Source organism: Nycticebus coucang, chromosome 3 (genome assembly GCF_027406575.1).
Source record: "Nycticebus coucang isolate mNycCou1 chromosome 3, mNycCou1.pri, whole genome shotgun sequence".
Classification (NCBI taxonomy): Eukaryota; Metazoa; Chordata; class Mammalia; order Primates; family Lorisidae; genus Nycticebus; species Nycticebus coucang.
In genome coordinates this window covers 59,901,345-59,919,731 of record NC_069782.1, presented here as the reverse complement: position 1 = coordinate 59,919,731, position 18,387 = coordinate 59,901,345, and the positions used below count along the sequence as shown (strand labels likewise).

General features: G+C 52.4%; 1 protein-coding gene across 5 annotated transcripts; it reads left to right on the top strand.

Annotated features, from left to right (window-relative positions):
• The first annotated feature begins 2,621 nt into the window (after positions 1-2,621).
• On the top strand, positions 2,622-11,391 carry STXBP2 (syntaxin binding protein 2). Of its 5 annotated transcripts, none has more exons than XM_053586617.1 (20): positions 2,906-3,509; positions 3,959-4,008; positions 4,109-4,149; positions 4,285-4,366; positions 4,850-4,926; positions 5,080-5,158; positions 5,245-5,348; positions 5,521-5,669; positions 5,812-5,896; positions 5,989-6,119; positions 6,205-6,312; positions 6,542-6,599; positions 6,736-6,801; positions 6,945-7,025; positions 8,255-8,426; positions 8,865-8,974; positions 9,731-9,826; positions 10,417-10,502; positions 10,893-11,050; positions 11,246-11,391. In XM_053586617.1, the coding sequence occupies exons 1-20, from the start codon at positions 3,436-3,438 to the stop codon at positions 11,329-11,331; spliced, it is 1,893 nt and encodes a 630-aa protein (XP_053442592.1). In that variant the 5' UTR covers positions 2,906-3,435; the 3' UTR covers positions 11,332-11,391. The 5 variants fall into 5 exon arrangements, 4 of the variants coding, with proteins under 4 accessions (XP_053442594.1, XP_053442592.1, XP_053442593.1 ...); XM_053586618.1 differs by having other exon boundaries at positions 2,908-3,509; positions 8,288-8,426; XM_053586619.1 differs by lacking the exons at positions 2,906-3,509; positions 4,109-4,149 and adding an exon at positions 2,622-2,724 and having other exon boundaries at positions 8,288-8,426.
• The last annotated feature ends 6,996 nt before the right edge of the window (positions 11,392-18,387 follow it).

The window sequence follows — 18,387 nt, the reverse complement described above, 5'->3', positions numbered from 1 at the left end:
CTCCCCCCAAAACCCCAAATTACTCATTTGGCCCCTAGCCCAACACCCTAAGGTCATGGAAATACCATAAAATGGGTGATGGTGATGGATGCACAACTCAGAATATACTACAGTGGAAGCTAGAATATACCAGACTCCTAGTTTAGGTAGGTGAATGGTATGGTACCTGAGTTATGTCTCAGTAAGGATGCTAAAGAAGGGAGGGGAGGAGGGGGAAAAGAAGATGGAAAGAGCCCAAATTGCTACCTAAGATGGCCAATCACCTTGGTTTGCCTGTGACTGTCCTATTTTTAGCATGAAAATTCTGCTGCCCCAGGGTTCTGGGATGGGTTATTCCTCCCTTGTTCTGCAGAAGTCTGTCCCCCTCCCCCACCTGCAACTTCACCTCCTACCCTGTTCACCTCTTTTCCCTCCCTCCAATTGCACAGCCTCCTTAACCTTAATCTCATCCTGCTAACCCCTTCTTTACCTGGATAACACTGTATGGTGGCTGCTACTGCCTTTTTTTTCTTCTTTTTTTTTTTTTTATTTACAGAGAGAGGGTGCTTTGTTGCCCAGACTAGAGTGCAGTGGCATCATCATAGCTTACTGTAACTTCAAACCCTGGGCTCAAGTGACCCTCTACCTCAGCCACCTGAGTAGTTGGGACTACAGACACATGCCACCATGCCTGGCTAATTAGAAAAACAATTTTTTTTTTTGGTAGAGACAGTCTCACTTTATCACCCTCAGTAGAGTGCTGTGGTGTCACAGCTCACAGCAACCTCCAGCTCTTGGGCTTAGGTGATTCTCTTATCTCAGCCTCCTGAGTAGCTGGGACTACAGGCGCCCGCCACAATGCCTGGCTATTTTTTTTTTGTTGTTGTTGTTGTTACAGTTTGGCTGGGGCTGGGTTTGAACCCACCACCCTCTGTATATGGGGCCAGTGCCCTACTCACTGAGCCACAAGCACCGCCCCCAATTTTTTTTTTTTTAAACAGAGTCTTTCTTTGTCACCCCCTGTAGAGTGCTGTGGCATAGCTCACAGCAACTTCAAACTCATGGGCACAAGGATTCTCTTGCCTCAGTCTTCCTAGTAGCTGGGACTACAGGCCCTCACCACAATACCCAGCTATTTTGTTGTTGTTGTTATTTATCTGGCCTGGGCTGGGTTTGAACCCACCAGTCCTGGTGCATGTGGCTGGCGCCCTAACAACTGAGCTTTGGGCACCCAGCCACATTTTAAAAATTTTTTTGTGGACATAGGGTCTAGTGTCTCAAACTCCTGGGTTCAAGTGATCCTCCCACCTTGACCACCCAAAGTTCTGGGATTGCAGGTGTGAGCCACCATGCCCAGCCCATTTTTTTTTTTTTTTTGAGACAGAGTCTCACTTTGTTACCCTCAGCAGAGTGCTGTGGTATCATAGCTCACAGCAACCTCAAACTCCTGGGCTTAAGTGATCCTCTTGTCTAAAGCCTCCTGAATAGCTGGGACTATAGGAACCCTCCACAATACCTAACTAATTTTTAGAGACCCGGTCTTGCTCTTGCTCAGGCTAGTCTCCAACTCCTGAACTCAAGTAATAACCACCTACTGTCTCACCCTCCCAGAGTGCTAGGATTACAGCCATGAGCCACTGTGCACAGCCCACAGGCCAGCTTCTTAATATTATTCAGGGCTAAGTCTAAAAGTCACTTCCTCAGAGAGGCCATATGGGACCACCCACAATAAAATGACCACCCTACACTGGTGTCACTAACTATCACATCATATTTTATTTCCTTCTGTGCAAAATGACTTTTTTCTCCCCCAATCAACATTAAATGCAAGCCATCTCGTCTGATTCACTTATGTATGTCCCATGTCAGTGGCAGAGAGTGTGGCATCTGCCAACACGTCATCAGGGCCAGGTAAAGGAGAAGAGTCTATGTATTTGCACACGTACATCACGCCTCTGGGCGTGAGATAGGACCTCAGCCATTAGCAGACATATAGCAGGACCAGGCCCTGAAATTCCAAGTAGAGTGTAAACATGTTTGTGAGTGCGTGTAAGCCTTTGATGTGTGTATCAGCATGGGAATACAATTGTTGGCCCATGAAGCTAAGTGCGTACCACCCCAAAAGGCATAAGGCTGTGACAAGCATTCCTCCTGGGACAGGCTCTGGTCAAATCCCAGGAGGCTCACTCTTCATGTGTGCTTGCCCAGCCTCTGTTCCTCTTCTGAGAGTAATGTACAGCAGAGGTGCCCGCACACCGTAGGTCTCCTCCTGAATCGACCAAATGTCCAAGCCGGTAGCTTCTGCTCCTGAACTTTGAGGTACAGAAGGCAGCTACTCCTGAACTTTGAGGTACAGAAGGCAAGTGGGTCACGATCCTAGGCCCGGAGGTTTGTGGCCTCGAGTGGGCACAGTGTAGCTGGCAGACACAGAAAGGCCTGGGGAAGGGGCAATCTCGCTTTCTCGCCACACACGAGCCGAAGAAGTGTGTGTTTCCGAGCTCCCCTTCTGTGAGCGTGTCGTCGGGGGGTGCCCCTCCAACGGCCATGCGCACTCACCCGCCGGGCCGCCCAGCGAGGGACTGGTCAGCCTTGGCCTAGGCGGGGCCAGGTGCGCGTGGGGCAGGGCCAGGTTCACGTGAGCGACGCGCGGTGCCACGCCCCCCACCTTGGGACAGACCCGGAAGCGGCGGCGGCGCCCCTGGGGGAAGATGGCGCCCTCTGGGCTGAAGGCGGTGGTGGGGGAAAGTGAGTGGCCCTCTGGGCCGGGCTCCTGAGTGCTTCCCTGGGGAGCGGGGGTGCTTGGACTCCAGGACCCTGGGAGATGGTTGGAATGAATTAGGAACCAGCCACCTGACCCTCGAGGGGGCGTCGGAGGACTTAGTCCCAGCTGGACACCTCGGCTCTGGTGCTGCAGGGGAACAAAGTTGGGGGACTGGACTTCGGGAGCCCTAGGGGCACGTAGTGGGTGGCATAGGCTGGAGCAGGTGCCTGTGGGTGGGGGGACAGAGGACTCAGCTAGATGACTGCACTGCGGGGTCTCTGAGCCGGTCTGAGTTCGCGGAGTCCTGGGGCCCCGTGGTGCGTTGGTTAGCGATCACCGGGTGTGTGAGGCTCAAGGGGAGCGTCCAGGCCCCACGGGGGTGGCGAAAGGGACGCTTTCTTGATTGCCCCACACACCCCCAGGGTTCCCTTTTCAACGGGAAGACCCAGGAGACCCTAGCCTATCGGGCCGGGTTCTTGGGGGGAGGGGTGGCGGTCGCCCCTTCCCCCACCCCGGTTAATTCCGGCCTCAGCTGCCTCTTCCGCCCTGGCGGTCCTGATAACAGTGGACGTGGTGGGGCGGGGCCACCCGATCTCTTCTCCCCACTCCCTCCTCTGGCCAGTGCAATCGGGGCTCAACCTCCCAGCACTCTAGCTATAAAAGAAGACCTACCTACCATAGGGCTTAATGGGGCGATGGGAAAAACCAGTGATCACATTTTACAGATGAGGAAACTGAGCCTGGAAGTCGGTAGGGTACCTATAGCCAGGTATGCATCAGAGCTGGGAACCAGGGGTCCTGCATTTTAGTCCAGGAGGTCCAGAAAGTGGAGTGGAGGTCTGGCTGAAACCCCCACTGTGGGGAACTTGAGGTAGCAGCTGGGAAAGCTGACGGCCCAGTCCTGGAAGCAGGTAGGCCTGTGGGTGAGATGCTGCTTCCAGCTTTCCATTCTTCTAAATATTTCTCCAGTAGCTGCTGTCGCCCTCCTCACATGCTGCTTAGGCCCTTGAGGGGTGTGTAAGCAAGTTGGCCTGTCCTAACAGAACCTCAGTTTCCCTGCCTGAATGGTGGGGGAGATGCCAGGAGCCACTTCACAGGATTAGGGGTACAGGCAAGTGGGAGTTAGAAAGAGGGGTGTAGCCTCAAGGCAGACAAGGCTTAGGGGTGTGATGGGACCAGAGGACCAGCACCTGGAGCTCTCTCTTCTTTTCCCTGCAGAAATAATGAGTGGAGTAATTCGGAGTGTCAAGAAGGATGGGGAGTGGAAGGTAGGGGTGAGGCAGATATCTAAGGACCCCAGGGGCAGCTTCTTATCATGTCCAGGCCCAAAGGGAGGGCCCTGAATGTGGGATTCCCCTTTCCCCAAAGAGCTCCCTGAGGAGGCTGCTGGTCCACAGGAATGGAGTCAGGTAGATGGGCTCTGGGCCCTCTTGCATGGCTTGCCCTTGAAACTGTCTACCCCACCTGCTGCCTTGGCCCCTCTTAGGGCTAGATGTGGTTTCCTCTGCCCACTTGTCAGTCCATCTCTCCATCTGCCTGGACAGGTGCTCATCATGGACCACCCCAGCATGCGTATCTTGTCTTCCTGCTGCAAAATGTCAGATATCCTGGCTGAGGGCATCACTAGTAAGTGGCACCGCATCCCATCTCACACTACCCAGACCCTCAATCGACAGCCCCCATGGTGTACAGCCCTTGTGTATGGAATTCCCCTCAGATTGTCCAGAACACCCAGGTATGCAGCACTCTGGACACATAGCCCAGAGTGTGTGACCAAGTACACTTCCTGAACTTGCAAGCTGAGTATGGGAGCCCACAGTGTGCAATGCTTCTCAGCTTTGATTCCTAAGAGGTCAGCTTCCCTGACTGTGCAGCCCCATGTAGGACTCATAGGGAGGATTCTGAAATTGGAGCCCCTAGAACTTGACCCTCAAGCGTGCAGAATACTGCCTGTGTTTCTCTTAGCTGTGGGACTGCTAGGTGTGTACCTCCTGTAGACACCTTAAGCATCTAACCTTCTTCCCCAAGCATCCAATTCCCCAAACCCAAGATGCCTATGTGCCCCTGCCCTATGCCCCCCACTTGTGCCCCTTACTCTGTCCTTTCCAGTTGTTGAAGACATCAACAAACGGCGAGAGCCCATCCCCAGCCTGGAGGCCATTTATTTGCTGAGTCCCACGGAGAAGGTGACAACATGAGTGAGCTTGTGCATGTGTGCACGTGTGTGCATGACTGTGCATGTCTGCATGTGGTTGGGGACAGGCAGCAGCTGGGAGGCCCAGCAGAGGAAGGGTCTGGAGGTGTAAGGCCAGACCTGGACAATGATCTGCCTTCCTCAGTCAGTTCAGGCCCTAATTGCAGACTTCCAGGGGACGCTGACTTTCACCTACAAAGCTGCGCATGTCTTCTTCACTGACAGTGAGTGAGATAACTGGAGAAATGGGAGCTGGGGCAAGGGGGCATGAGGGTGCTCTGCCCTAACACCCCTTTCCTCCTCCCACCAGCCTGCCCTGATTCCCTGTTCAGTGAGCTGAGCCGCTCTCGTCTGGCAAAGGTGGTGAAGACACTGAAAGAGATTCACCTTGCTTTCCTCCCCTATGAGGCCCAGGTACAGTCCAGGCTAGTCCTGGGCAAGGGCTAGGGATTTATATGCTGACTCCTCCAGGCTTTGGTTAGGAGCTGCCCCCCAGCCTGCTTCAAGGCTGGCAAAGCAGACTTGGGACCAGGAAAGCAGGTGGTGTGTGCATATAGCAGTGGCCACTGGCACTTTTGTCCCCCAGGTGTTTTCCCTGGATGCCCCCCACAGCACCTACAACCTTTACTGCCCCTTCCGGGCAGGAGAGCGGGCACAGCAGCTTGAGGTGCTGGCTCAGCAGATCGCTACATTGTGCGCCACACTGCAGGAGTACCCAGCTATCCGCTACCGCAAGTGGGGACCCTGCCCAGCCCCTACCTTGACCCCAACTGGCCACCCAACCTTTAACCTCTCTTTTGCCCCCTGCCCTAGTCTTCACTCCAGTCCCATCCCCACACTCTGATATCCCCTGTGTCTGACACCTCCCCTCCCCCAGGGGCCCAGAGGACACAGCCCAGCTGGCCCACTCAGTCTTGGCCAAGCTGAACGCCTTCAAAGCCGACATTCCCAGTCTGGGCGAGGTGAGGGTGTGTTCTGGGAAGGTGGGGCCTGGCCAGGGTCAGGGTCAGGGTCAGTGTCCTTATCAGGTGGCGGCCCCCACCCTCACCTCCAGGGCCCTGAGAAAACCCGTTCCCAGCTGCTGATCATAGACCGGGCAGCCGACCCTGTGTCCCCACTACTGCATGAGCTCACATTCCAGGCCATGGCCTATGACCTGCTGGACATCGAGCAGGACACATACAGGTGGGAGATCTAGGAACTGCTTCTTCCCCCTTTATACTGCCACCAGCTTAGATCTCTGTTCCCCATTTCCCCTCCTCCCCCACAGGTACGAGACCACTGGGCTGAGCGAGGCGCGAGAGAAGGCTGTGCTGTTGGACGAGGACGATGACCTGTGGGTGGAGCTCCGGCACATGCACATTGCAGATGTGTCCAAGTGTGTGAACCCCCCATCCCCTGTTCTCTTTGCCATTGTGGGCCTGGTACATGGCCATGGGACCCCGGGCTGCACCTGTGCCCCTCACTGGGACTCTGGACTGGCCTCTGACCTCACCCCTGGGAGGATTTACCCATAGCCTGGTGCAGGGACTTGTGTCCCCTGACTCCCATGCCTGGCAGTGTGACCACTAGCCCCCACCCTCACCCTCACCCACCCTCATGGCTAGGAGGGTCACGGAGCTCCTGAAGACCTTCTGCGAGAGCAAGAGGCTGACTACAGACAAGGTAGTGTCAGCCTGAGTCTCGGGAAAAGCCATCTCCCCATGGTTGGCAGGGCTGCAGTCTGGATCTCCCAAGCCTGGAGATGGGCCTGGGTTGGGCAGGGCCTGGCCTCATGCCTGCCCATTCCCCCACTCCCTAGGCCAACATCAAAGACTTGTCCCACATCCTGAAAAAGATGCCCCAGTACCAGAAGGAGCTGAACAAGGTGAGTTAGAGGAGGCGGACCTTGGATGCCAGGACCCTCAACCCCATGTTCCATCCAAGGGATCTTCTACCCTTGGATGTTCAGTCTGCTCCCTGTCTTGCCTTAGCTTCTGTTAACCCCAACTTCTGCCCCCTACCCTGCAGTATTCTACCCACCTGCACTTAGCAGATGACTGCATGAAGCACTTCAAGGGCTCTGTGGAGAAGCTGTGCGGTGTAGAACAGGTGGGCAGGGCCAGACAGGCAGTTGCCTGGGTGAGGAGTGGGGCTTGTGGGGACATGGGGGGATACGTCTGTGGAGAGGTGGGAGAGGTGGTCCCAGGTCAGGGGTGTGGCCTGTGCATAAGTGGGCAAAGCTTTGGAGTAAACTAAGGGATCTGCAGGAAGGGCAGAGCCTTGGTGACGTGGTTGGGGCTTTAGAGTGCACCCTGGTGAGGGGCGGAGCCTTGGCAAAATAGGTGGAGGTCTTAGAGAGGTGGGATTGGGTAATGGGTTAAGCTGTGGACTGGCTGTTTTTGTTCTTTTCTGTTTTTGTTTTTTTGAGTTTAAGATAGAGTCTCTCTTTGTCGCACTTAGTAGAGTGCTGAAGCTTCATAGCTCATAGCAACCTCAAACTCTTGGGCTCAAACGATCCTCTTGTCTCACCATCCTGAGTAGCTGGGACTACAGACACCCTACACAATGCCTGGCTAATTTTTCTCTTTTTGGTAGAGATGGGGTCTTTCTCTTGCTCAGGCTAGTTTTGAACTCCTGAGCTCAGGTGATCCACCCTCCTTGGCCTCTGAAAGTGTTAGGATTACAGGCCTGAGCCACTGTGCCTGACCAACTGGCTGCTTTTGGATAGCAGTGGCATTTGTTTTTTTTTTGAGACAGAGTCTCACTATGTCACCCTCAGTAGCGTGTGGTGGCATCACAGCTCACAGCAACCTCAAACTCTGGGGCTCAAGTGATTCTCTTATCTCAGCCTCCCAAGCAGCTGGGACCACAGATGCCTGCCACAACACCCAGCTATTTTTTTTTGTAGAGATAGAGTCTTACTTTATCACCCTTGGTATAGTGCCGTGGTGTCACACAGCTCACAGCAACCTCTAACTCTGGGCTTAGGTGATTCTCATGCCTCAGCCTCCCAAGTAGCTGGGACTACAGGTGCTTGCCACAACGCCTGGCCATTTTTTTGTTGCAGTTTGGCCGGGGCTGGGCTTGAATCCACCACCCTTGGTATATGGGGCCGGCGCCCTACCCACTGAGCCACAGGCGCCGCCCCACCCTGCTATTTTTTGTTACAGTTGCCATTGTTGATTAGCTGGCCTGGGCTGTGCTTGAACCCACCACTTTCGGTGTATGTGGCTGGCGCCGTAACCACTGTGCTATAGGCGGTGAGCCAGCAGTGGCATTTTGAGAGCCTTGGCTTGCCTGTCTTCTGGAGATGCCCTGCCTCTACCCTTTGTACATAGCGGCAGACTAGACAGCTGACCCCATGCTCACAGGACCTGGCCCTGGGTGCTGACGCAGAGGGTGAGAAAATCAAGGACGCCATGAAGCTGATTGTGCCGGTGTTGCTGGACGCAGCAGTGCCAGCCTATGACAAGATCCGGGTCCTGTTACTCTACATCATCCTACGAAATGGTGGGTGCAATGTGTAGGGGGTCTTGGGATGCTCCCATTCACTGATATATCCAGAAATCCTGGGAAACTACCAATCCCACAACTCACTTGTAGGTGGGACACCTCCACTCAGGAGGCACTGCACACTCCACAGATATGCCCCCTGGATTCTGAGACCTTTCTCTGTTAACTGGGATCCCCCCATTGACATGTCTAAATCTGTGATTTCTACAGACTTGGGAACTCCCCTCAACTAATTCTAGAGCACCCTGCAACCTGACCCCCAGGAATCCCCACCCAGAAGGCCCCCAGCATCATGAATCTAGCTCTAGGGGGTCCCTTTGTCCTGAAGAACCCCCAACTGCAGAGTTTGCCCATCAGAGTCCTGAGGCCTCCTCTCTGCACCTGAACCACCCCCCAAACCCAGGAGTGCAGCCTCCTTCTTCACCCCTTGTCCAGGTGTGACTGAGGAGAACTTGGCCAAGCTGATCCAGCATGCCAACGTCCAGGCACACAGCAGCCTCATCCGAAACCTGGAGCAGCTGGGGGGCACTGTCACCAATCCTGGGGTATGCCAGGATCCAGCCCTGGGGTCAGAGCCTGGGCCCTGTGGGGTGGAGAGCATAGTGTGGTTCCCAGGGGGACAGAGCCCACTGTCTGGTTTAGGGACCAGAGGCATGAGGGCTATCCCCAATCCTGGGTCTCACAGAAGGCAGGGTAGGGAGTTGTGAGGTGTGGTCACAGCCACACCAGCCCTGGCGGTGGTGTGTATAGGACATGTGATGGGTAGAAGGGCCCCCAGGATGGCAGGGAGGGCACACAATTGATGTAGTTTTCTTGGTGTCTCTGAGGAGCCCCCACACCACCCCCAACTACCCAGCATCCACACAGGACCACTTCCTGTGTGGGCTCAGCTCTTGGTTCAGCCTCTGCTGTCTCTCTCTGGCCCTGAATGTCCACTGCCCTGGCCTTGCCTCCACCTTGGCTCTGTGGCTCCCCTGTATGCCCCGCCCTGTCCCTTGTCCATTTCTCTGTGTCCTTCATCTCTCTGCCTCTCATGTTTCTATCTTCCTTCTTTTCTGTGTTCTTGGTCTCTCTTTCATTTCTTACCCAATCTTTTTCTCTTTTCTGTCTTTCTTATCTATTTCATTCTCTCATTCTCTCATCCTGTCTTTCTCTGTGTCTTTCATTCTCTCTCTCTCTCCTTCTCTTATTCTGTTCCACTTCTCCATCATTGTCTGCCACCCTCACTCCTGCCAGCCAGCCCCATCTGTGACCCATCTCCTCCCCAATCCCCCACTGGCCCTACCTGACCCCACCCATAGGGCTCAGGGACTTCCAGCCGCCTGGAGCGAAGGGAGCGCACAGACCCGACCTATCAGCTGTCACGCTGGACACCCGTCATCAAGGATGTGATGGAGGTACTGAGTGGGCAGGGGCTGGGGCCCTAGTCCTCCCCTGATCCAGGCAGCTCAGCCTCCCTCCTGCCCATGGTGCTAAGCCTCAGGGCTTAAGGGAAAATCCTTCATTACTGGCATTCCTTTGGCACTGACTGCTTTGCCAAGGGGGGCATCCCAAGCCCACAGCCATGGAATTGGGGCAGCAGAGGAGCCCCTGCCTGTCGGTCGCCTCTGTGTGTCCCTCTGTGTCCTTTCCTCTGCCCCCAGGAGTCCTCCCCTGCAGCCCCTGACCTTCTGAGGACCTCAAAATGGCAGCATCAGATGGAAACGCCTAGGGCTTAGCTTCCAGTCTGTCCTTGATTCCTGGCACCTCCTCCACCCTGTGGGCCTTGGATGCCTGCGTTCTTAGGGCCCTGAGGGGCTAGAACTCAGACTCTGGGGTCCATTAGGGGCTAGGTGTCCACACTACTGGTTCCTCAGGGGGCAGAGGGTTCAGATGGTAGTTCCTGTCTGCCAGGAACTGGGCCCTTGAACACCCTCATGGAGGGGACTCTAGATCCTGGGCCCCATGGCTTGGGGCTCCTCCCCTAAACCTCCTTCTCTGGCCCCAGGATGCTGTAGAGGACCGGCTGAACAGAAAGCTGTGGCCCTTTGTGTCTGACCCTGCCCCTATACCCAGCTCCCAGGCTGCTGTCAGGTGAGGGCGCTGGGGCAGCCCCCTCCCCACATACCCAGACCCATGTTAGTTGGGGGGGCATGGCAGTGGGGGTTTTCTTCCTAGACTGACTTTTTTTTTGATACAGAGTCTCACCATGTTGCTCTTTGTAGAGTGCTGTAGTGTCACAGCTCACAGCAACCTCAAACTCTTGGGCTTAAGCTATTCTCTTGCCTCAGCCTCCCGAGTAGCTGGGACTACAGGTGCCTACCACAATGCCTGGCTATTTTTTGGTTGCAGTTGTCATTGTTGTTTAGCAGGCCCAGACTGGGCTCGAACCTGCCAGCCTCGGTGTATGTGGCTGCCCCCCCTACTCTCTGAGCTACGGGCACTGAGCCTTCCTAGACTGACTTTTGTCCTTTCCGCACACAGCGCTCGCTTTGGCCACTGGCATAAGAACAAGGCCACTGTTGAGACCCGGGCGGGGCCCCGCCTTATTGTCTACATCGTGGGCGGTGTGGCCATGTCAGAGATGAGGGCGGCCTATGAGGTGACCAGGGCCACTGAGGGCAAGTGGGAAGTACTCATTGGTGAGTAGCCAGAACTGGGGTCCTTGCAGCAGGCTGGGACTTGGGTTCCCAGGGAAGGGGAGGGAGCGCTAGACTGCTGTGTTCTGGGTTTCTAGACTCCTGAGGCTTTAGAGTCAGGGACCTGGCTTGCTGAGGGTCTGGCTGGGGTATGTTGGGAATCCCAATCTGTTGAGCCAACTCTCCCCTCCTGTCCAGGCTCTTCGCACATCCTCACCCCAACTCGCTTCCTCAATGACCTCAAGATGCTGGACCAGAAGCTGGAGGACATTTCTCTGCCCTGACTCTGACCCTTTCCACTCTCTTCCTTTCCAGAGAAATAAATTCTCCCCTTCTCTCTGCTAGCCAGCACCCACCTCACTTTCTTTCCAAGGGAGTCCTCAGGAACTGTGCTAAGCTAGACCTGAGCCTCAGGCCCCTTTACACTCTACCATCCTCCCAGAACCTTCCCCGGCTCCCAAGGGAATCTCAAGCTCCTGTGGAGGTTAACAACTTGGACTCTAGTTTGAATATTGGCTGCAGGATTTACTAGCAGTGAGGCTCTGGCCAATTTGCAGGGTTCCTATCCAAAAACTTGGGGCCATGACAGTAGCTGTTTTGCAGGAGAGATAAGAGAGGGAGGGTGCAGGAAAACTAATCTTAAGGAAGTGTGATAAAAGTAATTACTCCATTGTCACTAGAATAATTTGGGGGTATTTTGGGGTGTTATGTTTGGTGTTTCTGAGACACAGTCTCACTCTGTTGCCTAGGCTAGAGTGTCCATGGCATCAGCATAGATTATAGAACTTCAAACTCCTGGGTTCAATGGATCCTTCTGCCTCAGTTTCCCAAGTAGCTGGGATTACAGGCACCCACCACAATGCCTGGCTAATTTTCCTATTTTTAGTAGAGATGAGATCTTGCTTTTGTTCAGGTTGGTCTTGAAATCCTGAGCTCAACGAGTCCTCCTACCTCAGCCACCCAGAGTGCTGGGATTATAGGCATGAACCACCGCACACAGCCACTCTAGAAAAATCTTAGCTGCTCTGACAAGACTGTTAGTATTTTAATGAACAACCAGAAGAGACCCTGTATTCATCTCTCCAATCCCCAAGAACTGTCCCAACAGGGCCTGGAGCCACACGATGCCAGGAGTTGTGTCCAGCTTCTTGTGTCAGAATCTGTGCTCAGAGACCCTCTCCCTGCTCATCCTCCTTCCCAGCCCCAGGCTGTTCACAGGGACTCTTGACTTCAGGACTTATCAGAGCCTTTAGGGGGGTGTATTTGTTTGCTAGGGCTTTTATAGCCAAGAGCCACAGGCTGGGTGGCGTAAACAATAGAAATGTATTGTCTCACATTTCTGGAGGCTGGAGTCAAAGATGAAGATGCTTGCAAGACTGCTTCACCTGAGGCCTCTCTCCTTGGCTTACAGATGGCCTTCCCTGGGTGTGTGTCTGTGTCCCAATCTCCTCTTATAAGGACATCAGTGATACTGGATTAGGACCCACTCAAAGGACCTCATTTTGAGTTATCTTTTTTAAAGACTGTCTCCAAATACAGTCACATTCTAGAGTACCAGGGGCTGACACTTGACACTTCACCATATGAATCTGGGTGTGGGGACACAGTTCAGTTCATAGCACTTGGCTAAAATTAGCAGCCAGGCAGGTAGTTCAAGGCAAGGGGATGCTATGAGAACCCACAGGATACCCTAATCTACCCAGTCTGGGGACAATCTAGGAGGGCTTCCTGAAGGAAGCAAAGTCAGATGGGAAAAAGGAAAAATACTTTTTTTGGGGGGGGGACAGATTCTCACTTTGTTGCCCTCAGTAGAGTGCTATGGTGTCCTAGCTCACAGCAAACTCGAACTCTAGGGCTGGAGCAATTCTCTTACCTCAGTCTCCGGAGTAGCTGAGAGTACAGGCGCCTGCCACAATACCTGGCTATTTTTAGAGGGGGGGGGGTCTCCCTCTGGTTCAGGTTGGTCTGGAACCTGTGAGCTCAAGCAGTCCACCTGCCTCAGCCTCCCAGAGTGCTGGGATTACAAGTCTGAGCCACCACGGCTGCAAAGAATGAAAGATAAAAGGAATCAGGTAGGCCAGGTGGTGATTCACGCCTGTGACCATAGCACACTGGGAGGCTGAGGCGGGTGGATTGCCCTGAGCTCAGGGGTTGGACACCAGCCAGAGCCAGAGTGAGACACTGTCTCTACCAAAAAAAGAATCAGGGAAAGGAGGAGAGGGCACAGTGGAGGCAAAATCCAGAGGGAGATCCCCCAGGTAGCTGGAAAGAGAAAAGGATATTGACCCAAGACGCTATCTGAGAACCACATGGATCCTTGCAGTCTGCAGTCGGGATTTCCAGTTCCTCGCAGGTGCAATAGAAAGGGCCTGACGCCCACACGTGACGTTGGTAGTGCAGCTCCACCCGGACCTGGCGGGGGTGGGAGGAGGGGCGGCGCGAGGGGAAGCCGGGGCGTAGGGTCCCTTGGAGGACTGCTGCTTATTCCCATCCAGTCACCTCTGAAGATGTAGTCCATCCGGGCTGCGACCAGGAAAACCCTGGACAGGGACAGGGGGCCCTCCCGATTTTAGGTCAATTCTCCTTTTGAGAATTCAAGGAAATCGAAGGATACTTTACAGGAAAAAAAAATTGCACGTACAATTTTGCAGGCGGGGCCTCAGAAAAGCGCAAACCCCTCTGACTTAACTATTCTATTAGGATTCCAGCAGCGCGGAAAGATAGGCCCGCAACTGTCGAGGGTGGATGGGGTGCGGGGGGCAGAAGGGGATTGGCATGGACCACGGAGATGATCTTTCTGAATACGCTGCTTCCCGACCTCAGCCTGGTTAGGGACACGTTTTAATAGGCGGAAGATGGAGGAAGTAGGAGGGAGATGATTTTGAAGTTTAATATTTTAAGCTCACCCCTCCGGGAAGCGGCAGTTTCGCTCGGAGACCCACGCGGGTAGTTACGTGGTGTGAGCACCAGGGGCCGCTGTGGCTCAATTTTCCGGTTTCCTTGATCTTTTCCCTTCTGTAATTGGCTTTGTGGTGACCCTAATAAGAGGTAATAGGGGGGCGGCGCCTGTGGCTCAGTGAGTAGGGCGCCGGTCCCATATGCCAGAGGTGGCGGGTATGCCAGAGGTGGCGGGTTCAAACCCAGCCCCGGCCAAAAACCACAAAAAAAAAAAAAAAAGGTGATAGGGAAGTAGGTCAGGGGTTGTTATTCAGTGCTTCGCTGCGGGAACACAACTGTTGCTTAAAACTCCTCTTCTGCCTCTGCCCCTTATTTATTCCTGGATGACTTAGTATCTGCACTAAAGACAAAAATTGATTCTGCAAATATTTATGAGTACTTATGAGGGGCTGCAGCTGATATTTCTCAGGCTCTAACGGGGCATCACGTCAAGCCCTCCACATTTATTAGGCAGAATCCTGGGGGCTCATCTCTGGTCTCAGAACGAGGATCCCTTGAGCTAGGGAGTTTGGGGCTGCCCTGACCTGTCTCAAACAACAACAGCAAAAATCCTAGGAGAATAAAATCCAACTTCCTCTACTTCCTGCCAGGTCCCCTCCCCAATTCCATTTCCCATCTCATGGCTGGCCTTGATGCTGTTCCTTATACACACCACACTGTTCCTGCCCCAGGACCTTTGCATTTGCCATTCTTACCTGCCATGCTGTTCCTCCAAATCTCTGTATCCCTTCCTCCTCCCCATCCTTTTTCAGCACTAATGTTCCCGCCTTAGGGAGGTTTCTGCTCTATTTTCTCATGGTAGTTATTGCTACTTGGTGTATTTTTTGGGGGGGGTTCTTTTCCAGTCCTGGGAAATGGCCCCTATTCTGATTTTGGCTGGTTGCTTCTTCTCACCATTCCCACCTTCGTGTTTTTCCTATAAGTAGGTTCCATGTTTCTCCTTTAACAGCCTCCATTAGAATGGGGTTCAGTTGTAGCCAGAATACTATCTTGCTGGTGGGGTCAGGTACAGTTTGCAGCACATTAGGGAATCCATAATGACACCTCACTACAATTGATGGGAGGTGTCCCCAGTCACCAGTAACTCTCCACACAAAGATGTTAGCAGCCATCAAGCCAAGCATAGGCTGGCACCTGTAATCCCAGCACTTTAGGAGGCTGAGGTGGGGCCAGGCGCAGGGGCTCACTCCTGTAATCCTATCACTCTGGGAGGCTAAGGTGGATGGATTGCTTGAGTTCAGGAGTTCCAAGTCCAGTCTGATCAAAAGCAAGACCCTGTCTCTACTTAAAAAAAGAAAAAAATTATATATATATATGTGTGTGTGTATATATACACACACACACACACACACATATATACCTGGGCGTTGTGGTAGGTACCTGCAGTCCCAGCTACTTGGGAGGCTAAACCAAGGGTATCTCTTGAACCTAAGCGTTTGAGGTTGCTGTGAGCTATGATGACACAGCAACTCAGGGCAACAACGTGAGACCCTATCTCAAAAAAGAAAAAAAGTCAGCAGGCATTGATTCTCAACCTATTATTCTTTGAGGATTATTTCCAACTTTATCATCCCTTCCGCTTGAGTTGTACAGAAAGTAACAATCTGATATATATATATATATATATATTTTTTTTTTTTTTTTTTTTTTTTTTTTTTGAGACAGAGCCTCAAGCTGTCACCCTGGGTACAGTGCCATGGCATCACAGCTCACAGCAACCTCCAACTCCTGGGCTCAAGCGATTCTCCTGTCTCAGCCTCCCAAGTAGCTGGGACTACAGGTGCTCGCCACAACGCCTGGCTATTTTTTGGTTGCAGCCGTCGTCGTTTGGCAGGCCCGGGCTGGATTCAAACCCGCCAGCTCAGATGTATGTGGCTGGCACTTTAGCCACTTGAGCCACAGGCGCTGAGCCCTGATACATTTTTTTTAAATGTGTTATTTGTAGGATTTACAGAGGCAACTAGACACATGACCTTAGCAGGGAAGCCTGAAATGAGGATGGTCTGAGGGGCATTTGTGGTTACACTATAATTAATTACTATTGTTGTTAATGAATGATTATTAGGTGAGAACAATGGTGATCATATGTATTTATATGCATCACAGGGTGGGAATTCTTCTGGTGACCCTCACAGCAGTCCTCAAACTTTTTTTTTTTTTTTTGGCCAGGGCTGGGTTTGAACCCGCAACCTCTGGCATATGGGGCTGGCGCCCTACCCTTTGAGCCACAGGCACCACCCAGTCCTCAAACTTTTTAAACAGGGGGCCAGTTCACTCAGACCGTTGGAGGGCCAGACTATAGTTTTAAAAAAAACTATGAACAAATTCCTATGCACACTGCACATATCTTATTTTGAAGTAAAAACACAAAACGAGAACAAATACAGTCACACCGCCTCATGTGGCCCATGGGCCGCAGTTTGAGGACTCCTACCTAGAATAATAACAAATTGAAACAGTGAGAGGGAAAGGTTTGTGGTCTTGAACTTACTCAGCTTTAAAAAAAAAAAAAAAAAAGGAAAAGTAAATAAAGAAAAAATAAAAAATACTCTGGGTATGAGACTTAGTATCCATAATCCCAGTGCTTTGGGAGGCTGAGGCAGGAGAATCATTTGAGTCCTTGGGCAACATAGCAAGACTCTATCTCAAAATGGCACGTGCCTGTAGTCCCAGCTACTTACAAGGCTGAGGAAGAAGATTGCTTCAGCCCAGGAGTTTGAGGTTATAGTGAGCTATGATCTTACCAATCTACCCCAGCCTGGGTGACAGAGCCAGACCCCATCTCTTAAAAAAGAAGAAAATTAAATTAAAATTAAAAATAAAAAGTGAGAGTGCAGGGTAAATTAGAGCTTGTGGCTGGATCAGGAGAGGTGGTTGTAAGATGGTGAAACCCGAAATCCTGGCAGAGAAACCAGGGACAATGTAAGAAGTGCCCCCCAAGGCCTCCAGAGGGGGCTCAGTGGCTCCAGACAGGAAAAGGAAATGATGTGACTCAATTAGCTAAAGAAAGCTTGTAGATAGCTGGGCATTGTGGTGGGTGCCTGTAGTTCCAGCTACTCAGAGGCTGAGGCAAAAGAATCGCTTGAGCCCAAGAGTTTGAGGTTGCTGTGAGCTGTGACGCCAGTGCACTCTATTGAAAGTGACAAAGTGAGACTCTCTAAAAAAAAAAGAAAAAAAAGAAAGCTCCTAGAAGTGAGAAAAGTGCATTAGAAAGGCCAGAGTCCCCAGGGCAACTCAGACGTGGGAAGCAAAGGGAGCTTCCTTTTTTTGGTAAAGTTGCTCAAAATCTTAAAACACAAGTTAACTAACAGCTGCTGCCAAGAACATTGTGAAAAGGTGTCTAGGGTGAGGAAATCTCCCCATGAGTGGGAAGGTTCTGTTCTGGTGGAACCAGAAATGTGGTCCCCAGGTCTGGGCAGGAAAGGGAAATCCTAACAGTGGAGCCCTCCACCTTGGGTACAGAGAACAGAGTCTCAGTCTCTGTCGGTGGCTTGGAAAGTTCTGGGAAAATAATAATAAACGGCATCATTTACAAAGCATGTTTGTGTAGGGCCCTGTGCTGTACAGTTGATGTAAATTTCCACAAAGCACTCACCAAGTCCTCACTATGGCTCTGTGAGGTTGTCACTAATAATGCTCCCAATTTGCAGATGGGGAAACTGAGGCCCAGAAGTGCTTAGCCACTTGCTCAGTCCCCACAGTCAGGAAGGGGCTCCAGCTTCCTTATGCATAATCTCCCAGATGCCTTGAACCTCCTGGAGGTTTTGTTTTTGTTGTTTTGGTGCCCTGGGCAGGGTAAGGCAGGAAGGAGACAGTTCATCCTAGGTGGCAGGAGGGGGCTCCACAAATCTGTCCCTCTTTGCCACCCAGCCAGGTTCATCTGCACACTGCCCTGCAGAGAGCCAATATCCAGAGACGGAGGGGTTCACAGCAGAGAAAGTTTATTCTGCATAGCACTAGGTGGGGAGACAGAAGGAATTTCTGAAATCCATCTCCCCGAGAACTGGAGAAACAGAGTTTTTAAGGATAGTTTGGTGGGCAGAGGGTTGGGCAATCAAGGTCTGCTAATTGGCTGGTTTGGGGGTGGAACCATCGGTCCCTTGGTATGGGCAGCTGTATGGATGGGTCAGGCAATTTTGGAATGCAGTTCCTTGGGTGGATGGGTGGGTCTCGGACCAATTGAGTCAGTTTCTTGGTCTGGGTGGGTCAGTCAATCCACTGGAATGTGGACCTGGAAGATATCTCAAAAACAATCCCTAGGTTTGGAACAGATGATATTATCAACAGAGAAAGTTAAGAAGTTTTACACTCCAGCTGTGTCCTCTAGAGTAGCAACAATAGAGAAGCAAACAAGGGGACGGTGACTGTGATCAAGCAAATGA

Bases quoted from the DNA above. Each gene is read 5' to 3' on its own strand.
- STXBP2 (XM_053586617.1), top strand. From the start codon at position 3,436: ATGGGAAAAACCAGTGATCACATTTTACAGATGAGGAAACTGAGCCTG. The intron at 4,367-4,849 runs GTAAGTGGCACC...TGTCCTTTCCAG, and splicing joins CCTGGCTGAGGGCATCACTA to TTGTTGAAGACATCAACAAA. The intron at 10,503-10,892 runs GTGAGGGCGCTG...TTCCGCACACAG, and splicing joins AGCTCCCAGGCTGCTGTCAG to CGCTCGCTTTGGCCACTGGC.